Here is a 9,323-nt window from a genome sequence, read left to right as displayed (position 1 = left end):
TATAAGTGGGCACAAGACCGAGGGGTGGATCTAACCATGGACAGTATTTCTCAGGTTATCCATGACTGTGAGACGTGTGCTGCCATTAAGCAGGCCAAGCGGGTGAAGCCCCTGTGGTATGGCGGGCGATGGTCCAAGTATAAGTACGGGGAAGCCTGGCAGATTGACTACATCACCCTTCCCCAAACCCGCCAAGGCAAGCGCTACGTGCTGACCATGGTGGAAGCCACCACTGGATGGCTGGAGACCTACCCTGTGCCCCATGCTACTGCCCGGAACACCATCCTGGGCCTTGAAAAGCAAATCCTGTGGAGACATGGTACCCCTGAGAGGATTGAGTCTGACAACGGGACTCATTTCAAGAACAGCCTTATAAACACCTGGGCTAGAGAACATGGCATTGAGTGGGTGTACCATATCCCCTATCATGCGCCAGCAGCCGGGAAGGTTGAACGATGCAATGGCCTGCTTAAAACCACTTTGAAGGCACTGGGTGCGGGGACTTTTAAGAACTGGGAGAATAATTTAGCAAAGGCCACCTGGTTAGTGAACACTCGAGGTTCCACCAACCGAGCAGGCCCCGCCCAATCTGAGCCCCTGGGAACAAGAGATGGAGATAAAGTTCCCGTAGTACACATGAGAGGAATGCTGGGAAAAACTGTTTGGATTAATTCTGCCTCCAGCAAAGACAATCCCGCTCCTGGGGTTGTTTTTGCTCAGGGACCTGGCTGCACATGGTGGGTGATGCAAAAGGATGGAGGGACCCGCTGCATACCTCAAGGGGACCTTGTTTTTCGGTGAACACTGTGACTGTGTCTGTATTTATATTCACATGTATATATATGTATATTATTTAAAGATTTAAGTTCAATATAATATGTTGGTGTGGGAAAAAAATTCGGGGTGGATAATGTTGGGGTTTAAGTCTCTGTGGAATTTTTTCCCCCCTCCCAAGTTGCTAGGAGACTAAGTGCTGAGTGCTTAACGTGGACAAAAGAACTGATAACTTAGTTTTGGGGGAGGGAAAAAAGCTCCCGGAGAGAGCGGAGGGTGGGGGGATCTCGCGGTTTTTTCTTTTCTTTTCTTCTTCCGGGGGGGGAAGCACGGATCGGGCCACGGCTGGCTTCTGGAGTCCACGGGTAACGAAGGAGTCTGGTCCTGGGAATTCTACCATCTGTTGGAGTATCCAGGAATTCGGAATTTCTTCGCTATCCTGCTGGATTTTGGGTGAGACCGGGTCCCGCCGCTGCAGCTTCTCCGGCACTGCCACCTCTGCCTGCCGAGGACACCCCCTGCCTGCGGAGGACAGTCCACCGCGCCCGGCTTCCAGCCATCAGCGCCGGAGCTTCCACCGTGTGCCCTCGGGGTTCTTGGTTCTGTTCTACTATTGTTATAATTGCTGTTGGTTTTTGTCTGTCCTGTTATATTTACTAGTAAAGGACTGTTATTCCTTTTCCCCATAGCTCTGACTGAAAAGTTTTATTTTTTTAATCTTCCAAATTATAATAACACGGAGGGAAGGATTCAAATTCCTCATTTCCTAGAGAGGCCTGCCTCTCCTTAGCAGACACCTGTCTTTTCAAAACCAAGACATACTCCTACAGAGATGAAAGCAGTCTGAAATTTTCATATCTACTCATTGTTCGAATTACCCAAAACAGACAGTTTACTCTTAAGTCTAAACATCCTGATCAAGGGAAAAAATGCCTAAAAAGTGACCTCCACAAGTCTTTACAAACTAAACAAGTAAGAAAGATCTACTGTGCTATAAATATACACAGTACAATATTTACAAGTCTGGTCTTACAAAATAAGAGCTTCCTAGTCCATAAAAATACTAACTCAACTACAAAGTTTTCTCAGTATTTAGTCAAGCTGTCTCAAGCAGTCACCATAGCAAATTCCTAAAATACTGATTTGTTCCACAGCACAACGGCTTGAACATGCTCACAATGGGAAAGAGCCCAACACTTCACCATAAAACTGATTTCTAGCCCTAATTTCCCACTCAGGTTTAGTGGTACTGTTAGTGTTTGCCATCTACTTTAACATCACAAGGCCTTTACATGTTTCTAGACTGTGTTTGAACTATTCAAAGTGCTGAAAGTGCGATCAAAGAGTAGAGTTTTGTATCCCTGTTCCAGTACACCCTTCTCTGGCACTGGCAACAGTAGCCAAGGGTTTCTAGGTCTGTGAGGTGCAAAAGGCACACGCTCATTTGTACGTGCTCAGGGAAGTGTTCACACACACATACATGCACTTTGCTTTAAGGACCTGCCCCATAATATTAGAAGGCTTCCTCTGAGTAAAGAAATTCAAAAGTTCCTTACAAATGCCTTAATGCGGACACCTGGAATTCATCATGACCCTGACATGAACTGCTTAAAATGACTCTGGGATGATGGTGGAAAAAAATGTAGTTTTGGCTTTAAACTCACGCTATCCAAGTATTGCTCTGGAACAGAGAAACACAAAGTCTGTGCTCTCTCACTCTATCAAGCAAGGGCCAGGTTACATTCACCCACATGGTTTATCACAACAGTTAACAGCATTTGTGAGCCTACACACGCACATAACCCTTGGCATTTGCTCTTCTACTGAAGGCCATCTGCAGCCTGAATGAAAATAAAACTATTTGAAGAATGTTTCAAGCATTACCCTTCTGTACTTGCACAGAAAAATACAGGAAAACTGAACCGTGCCTCCGCTAGAAAACAGATCACTGACATAAGTTAACACTGTCTCCTTTCCTCTGCCTTTCCCTACAGTGCTTTCCTATGACATGCATCATAGTAGCTTGTACTGTTAAAAATTAAGAACATATCCCTCTTGACAAAGTTGACGAATTTTTCTAGTGGGCACATTGGTTTGCTGGAACGTTTATAATGATCCTTGCAAAACGAGGTCTGGAATGTGACATCAGCACCATTGTACAGGATGCGGATAAAGTGTTCTTTGGGCCTCTTCCCATCCTGCCACAGCTCAAAAACTAATCTGGCAGCAAATCTGGGAAATCTGGCCTCTGTAATGCCCAAGGCACTAAGAACAGGTGACAAGGTGACATCATGTGCAGAGTAGAGAACAAACACTTCTTCCTTCTTGCCCTCTGCAATACGCTGCAGCCGATTGACAGTCTGGTTGAGGAGAGGATGAGTGGCCAATAGTGCATACAAGAAGTAAAGTTTCTTTTCCTGCCTCTCTCTCTCGTCCTCCAACTGGTGTCTCTTGATTACTTTGAAGTGTTCCATACCAATGCAGCCAGCTTTGGTACACGGAAATGAGACGTTATGACAGAAATAGCACAAGAGAGAATCGATTGGGTTAGAAGCTCTCAGCTGCCTGGTGGGAATGCCCACAATCTTTGCCATATCCACATATATTTTCTCCAAATCGTTGTTTTTCACCCGTAAGCTGTACTGCCTGCGCTGCTCCTCTTCTAGGTAGTGGTTTCTCATGGGACAATCGCAGCTTCCCGAGCAGAAAATGGTGCTCCACTGGTGCCTCATATTGATTTTCTTCCAGTCAAAATCTGGCAAAAAGGTGTAGAGCAGCGCCAACGCGCTCTGCAGGGTTCGGCTTTTCCCTGTGGTCTCCAAGTAGAGCTGCTTGGCTGTCCAGTCGCCAGGGAGCAGTTTGTGTTTGTTGATGTAAATTTCCCGCAGCAGCTGTCCGTTTCGCAAATGTTGTACGACCCCTGAATTTTGACAGAAATTACAACACATGATTAGAATCTTTGCAGTCTTGCAAAAGGAAAAAAAAAAAAAAATTTACAGCTAGCAGCCTTACTGATAAATGAACCATTTATTAAAAGGTTATAAACTTAAAAAACTGAACTTCACTTAGGATGACTATTAAGAAAACTGTCTGAAACATGAGAAACTTGCTATTCTTCAGTATCTCTCAGGTTCTAGGAACTAACCTGAAATATAGAAAAGAAGTTGGTTCCATAAAGTTTCTTTAAAACCTCAGTGATTTAATATTAATTCTTTGGACTGAGACACAGACTGAATGGGTGTAAGATGACTATAAAAGTAAGGTGTTTTTGAAGACTGCACCTCAGTCAGGTTTTTAGGCAGGCTGAGGATGCTGTCTCCCTGAAAATTCATGGCAGCCAATAAAACCACCAGCAGTCACAAATACGCGGAAGGTAAATTAGCATGTAAACTCGCTAAACAATCGTGAGGTGTAGCAACTGCATCAAGCCTCCTTCTCCATCTTCCTTCAGGGAGTATTTAAATTGCTTGATAATTTATGCTAAAGCTCTGCCTTTATCCAGCTGGAGAGTGTGTCCTTCTCACGTGCCAAAACCTTTTCTCCAGAGTCCACATCTCTTGCACAGCAGCAAAGCAATAGCCATGAACTCTTGATGCACTAGAACACCTCTATAAACCTAGCTACAAGCCACAGGAGTCCCCAGATGCCGGCTCAGTGACACAATCTGTGTGTTGTGTGCAATCTCACCGGTGTCCTGCCTTGCTTTCTCCAGATAGCACTTTGCAGGACTTCACAGTGGCCAAGGATTCCTTCCAAAGGGATCCCAGCACACACAAGGATTTGACAGGCACCAGATGAATAAAGCATTTCCATAACACAAATATCAGGTTTGTCTACAAGCAGCTCTTGTAGGGGACACAGGGTCCCTCTGCATCACAACAACCCTGTCAGTAACAGAGCACCAGATCTTCCTCAGGAGAGACTGACCAGTGCCGTGTGTCACAAGGGTAACAGAGGAATTCTGAGGTGTGAAGCAACATGGAAGAAAGGTGCTCCGACTTGCTACAAAGGAAGTTAAGAGATGCCAAGATTGACCAGTGTGAAACAGGATTGTTAAGCAATAGGACAAAGCATGGTTTCTACAACTGTTGCCACTTTTACAGTTGAGAGTCTAATATTTTATCCATATCCCAGCATAGACTAGGATACAACCAACATAATAAGCTTCCAGGAAAAAGCATTTAGGCCATTATAAAGAGAATGAGAAGATCCCTTTTTCAAGCAGACTGTGTTTGACAGAGCGGAGGACGAGACAGAGCTGCTAGGAGAACTCACCTGTCTGTGTAAGCTCTCCCATTTCACACAGGGAATGACTGGGGAAGTGAGGCAGGCTGCTCAGAGAGCCATCCATTTGGGCTGCAGACCCTTTGGACATATGCTTAATGAAGGCTTCAAGCTGAGGATGAGAAGGTTTCCTAGAGAGATAAAAAAAATCAAAATGTAAAAACTTCCAAAAGCACATGGGAAAGCAGCTCCAGACAGTCAAATATTCCAAGTATGCCAGCTCAGAAATTTCACGATGTGAGGTTATTTCCCACTGAGACAACATCTGCTCTTACTCAGGACTTTTGCAAATAAGGAAAAGAAATCCAACTACTTACTATCTACCAAAGAACTATAGGGAAACAGATGTCTTGTCATGCTAAAATTATGACACCTTTCGCTAAGTAATTTAGAACAATTTCTGGGGGTTGCTTTGAATTCAGTCACTAATACAGTTACAAATTAAAATGAAAAAGAAAATATATTAAAAATGCTTTAAAAAAACCTCCAAACCTCTGTCCAGTTTCTGAAGTACCTCTTCAAGGACTACCTCTTTAACAGCACAGCCAAAGGCAGTAACAATCTAAAGGGATTCAAATACAGTACTTTAAGGAGATGATGTTGAAGGAATTCTCAGATTTTATTATGTACAATGCTGACCACAATCTCAGCTTTTGATTCTAATTCCTTCAGCCTCAAAACAAATAGCACATGTAGTCTCAGTTATGTGGGACTGGAAAGCAGTGCTCAGTGGCCCCTTTAAAACTGGAATCATGGATTGGGGTACTGCACTTTTATCCAGGAAGAAGGAGGCCAACACTGCTGGACACATACACAAGTAAGATACCCTCACCATGGAGGTAATGAATGCAGCTGGAAGAGTTATTCACTAAAATATCCAAGTTGACTCACTGAAGCAGAGTTCAAGTCAGTGAAAGAATGGTTAGATCTCCCAAACTGCACTGAAAATTTCAAATACACCATGGACTCAGCTCACTGCAGTACTGCTGTGCAGAAAGCTACAGGTACAAAAAAGCCCACAATGTAACCTAAAGGTAATCTGAACCTTTGCAAAATAAATCTGTGATCACGTTCCTACAGCAGAAATGCATTACATGAGTGGAGACTTCTTTGTTAAATGTCAGCAGTTACCAAAGGTTACACAGTCACCTCTAATTTTGTGCAGGACGAAATCAGAAACTGCTTGGAAATCCAACTCTGCTCACGATGGTTTTTGTCCTAATAGGATGTTCAGCTTGAATACAGTTAATATATGTTCATGTTGCTTAAATAAACATATATTAAAAATAGATATAAAATAAACAAATATAAAATAAATTATGTCAGGGAATTCTTATACAACTTTGGGATTTGTGTTTACTGCTCATATTTGCATTTGTCAGAACAATAAACTATTTTTGATATAAAAACCTCAGGTCTTAAAAAGAAACATGAGTTGCAGGATGCACCAGAGGGAGCAGTAACACCACTAAAGCAGGAATGAGAGTCTGGAATCAAAGTTTACTGGGGCAAACACATCCATGCTCACTCAGAAGAGCCAACTGAGAAACTCTCATACATGAGAGGAGCTCTTGCAGGGCTCTGCTCACGGCCTGCATACACAGGAGGGCTCATAAGAATCAGTGTCTGTCAACAGAAAGGCAGCTCATATCATTTTATAAAACTTGAATTTTCCAGTATTTAATTTCTTTTCAGGGAAAAAAAAAAAAAATCCTGGCAGAAAAATGTTACAATTATGCCACAACTGTCAGCAAGAAAAAAATTCCAAATGAGATAAAAAGCATAATGAGATTAAAAATCAGACTAATTTTTTTTTTTCATTTTAATTTCAAATTAAAGGAAAACCACCCAATTTATGATATTCTAAATCCACAGCTTCTTCTGTATATTGTTATTTTAACAGGGCAACTGAAGATTAGTATTTGCAAAGCAGAGAAAGGAGCAAAGCCTGGTTAATGTTTCTCAAGCAGTGGAGGCTTCCTGTATTACAATCATACATTAGAAGTTTACTCCAGCTCCAGATGAAAATTTCCAACAGAACGTTTTGTACATTGCACTATTTTCACAGCCCAGCAGTGACATCTAAAAATGGAATAATTAAGTTAAGAAAATTAAATTACACGCATTAGCAGATGGCTTTTTAAGCTTATTACAGAGGTAGCAGGTTGAACCACCGCTAAGTTTTGAACTTTATACAACTCTACACATGAATAAACTGACAATCAAAAATTTCCTTAAACTCTGTTCACATTTAATTAACAAGTTCTGCAAATACATGTGAAAAAAAAGTAAAAGTATTGCATTTTCCATTCTGCTTCTTTTGCTGCTTTGCTTACAAAAGACTGAAAGAATTCTAATGGAATCAAATCCGTGCTGATAAAACTGCCAGCAATCACTTGTGGGAAGAAAGATAGGAAAGAAGAAAGAAAAGTGTTTATCTTTAGTTTGCAAAAGGATTTTTCTGAAAAAATGGCAGGCAAAATAAACGGACTTTCAAGATAAAATTACAAAAGGGACAATAATTGATTATTTTATATTCCAGTGCATTAATACAGTATATTAATAATATTAGACATGGAGATGCAAGTTACTTAACGTTGGATTAAACTGTATTTAAAGTGAGCACAAGTCTGCAGAAGTGCATTATGAAATATAATTGTTGGACATCTTTCTGAACAGAAATTCAAATCTTACTTCTTAAATAGACGTCCCTGTACAACTGGGCAAACAAACACCTATTTTTCTCAGCAGCAAGATTTGCAGCAGCACTCAGGCTCCCGGCTGACAAAGCAATCCCCCTCCCTCCCCAAGACTTGGCTTTTATTTAGAATACGAATCCTCCTGTTGAATTGGCCAATTTACAGATGCTGCAGGAGATGGAGTATCCAGGCAACACGGCTGAGGCTGCTGGGGCAGGAAGCAAAGGAAATTGCTCATTTGTACAGTTGAAAAGACTGAATTATCCTTAAAATTTTATTTCCATAAGAGTCATCAGAAAATAAAAATTAACTTATGAGGTATCCTTCTGTAATTTTCCTGGCCTTACAATGGCAAGCTACCACATTTGCAAAAGGTAGGAGTATAAAAAATATTTTGTCAGAAAATGAAACAGCATTTCATTTAAACCCACTAACAACAGGTACACTTCCCAATTTTAACATTTGGTTCCCTTATGTGAAATCTGTTAATTTGCCTTTTAATTATTTATTTGTATACAACAGAATAAATTTTATTTGTAACAAATGGAGGATGCTTCTTTTCCCTCAAATAATTAATTCAGCTGATCTTTTTGTTATTTACAACTTAAACACTGGCATAATAGATTGAATATTCTGGTTTTCATTTAATGCACTAGCATTAAAATGGACCAACATTTAAATCCTTAATCAACATTTAAATATCTTATTTGCAAAGGTCTTAAATGCTTTAATATCACCTTCCATTGCTACACTGTAACCAGCGTACATGGAAAGAAATGTTGCACAACTATTTGAACTATATTATGTATTTCTGCCAGGAACAGCGCTGGCCTTCAATAAAATTTCCTTGAGGAGCTGATACAAAAATGCATGGCAAAAGCTGAGAGGATCAGGCTTCTCACAAGGAATTGGCAGAGCCCTCAGTGCATCACTCAGTGAGTAAACGTGACCCCATCAGGCTTCAGACACACAAACATGACTTTTCTGTAATCACACAACACAAGATTCTGCCTGCAAACCATACCAAGAGTGAGTCCCTGTGTCTTTACTTAAAATGAGAAAAAAAAAAAAAAAAAAAAAAAAATAATTTTAGAACTTCAAGCAAAAATAACGTGTGAAATTCAAGCGGGCAAAAAAAAAAAAGTGTGAGATCAAAGGACTACACTGCGTGCTTTTCAGAAAACAAATGAATGGAAAGAGCCACTAAACCCAACAACAGATCAGTGTAGTCTACAAAAGAGATCCTAAGGCAGCAGTAGTACTGTTGGGGATCATTTATTCATAAAGGTCGGCAGCTTGCACATTTTTATAGCAAGCTCCCCAGTGCTCCCCTGGCAGAGGCTTGGAATGAGAGGATCTGGAAGGTCCTGCCCAGCCCAAACCACTCCATGGCTCTGTAATTCCTTCTGTCACCGCTGTCCATCTCCCTAAAGTCAGCAGAGCCCTCAGGAGACCTTTCTTCACCTGATCCTGCTCTGGATCCTACTTCGACCTCTCTCCAAGTCAAACCCACACCCCCTTTAGCTTACAGTATGATACTTGTCTCATCTCCTACCTCCCAGCTCA

General features: G+C 41.4%; 1 protein-coding gene across 5 annotated transcripts in view; it reads right to left on the bottom strand.

The window, feature by feature from the left end:
- Positions 1 to 359: 359 nt before the first annotated feature.
- PXYLP1 (2-phosphoxylose phosphatase 1) overlaps positions 360 to 9,323 on the bottom strand; it is a 49,972-nt gene continuing 41,008 nt past the window's right edge. For all 5 annotated transcript variants that reach the window (XM_040074642.2, XM_040074640.2, XM_040074639.2 and 2 more), the window contains 2 exons: positions 5,050 to 5,189; positions 360 to 3,694 (listed from right to left, as the gene is read on the bottom strand). In XM_040074642.2, coding sequence (XP_039930576.1) covers positions 2,763 to 3,694; positions 5,050 to 5,189 — 1,072 coding nt within the window. In that variant the 3' untranslated portion in view covers positions 360 to 2,762. The remainder of the gene's footprint in view (positions 3,695 to 5,049; positions 5,190 to 9,323) is intronic.

The sequence above is a fragment of the Hirundo rustica genome, chromosome 10 (genome assembly GCF_015227805.2).
Source record: "Hirundo rustica isolate bHirRus1 chromosome 10, bHirRus1.pri.v3, whole genome shotgun sequence".
Lineage (NCBI taxonomy): Eukaryota > Metazoa > Chordata > Aves > Passeriformes > Hirundinidae > Hirundo > Hirundo rustica.
Note: the sequence above shows the minus strand (reverse complement) of the source record. Positions and strands in the feature narration are given on the sequence as shown.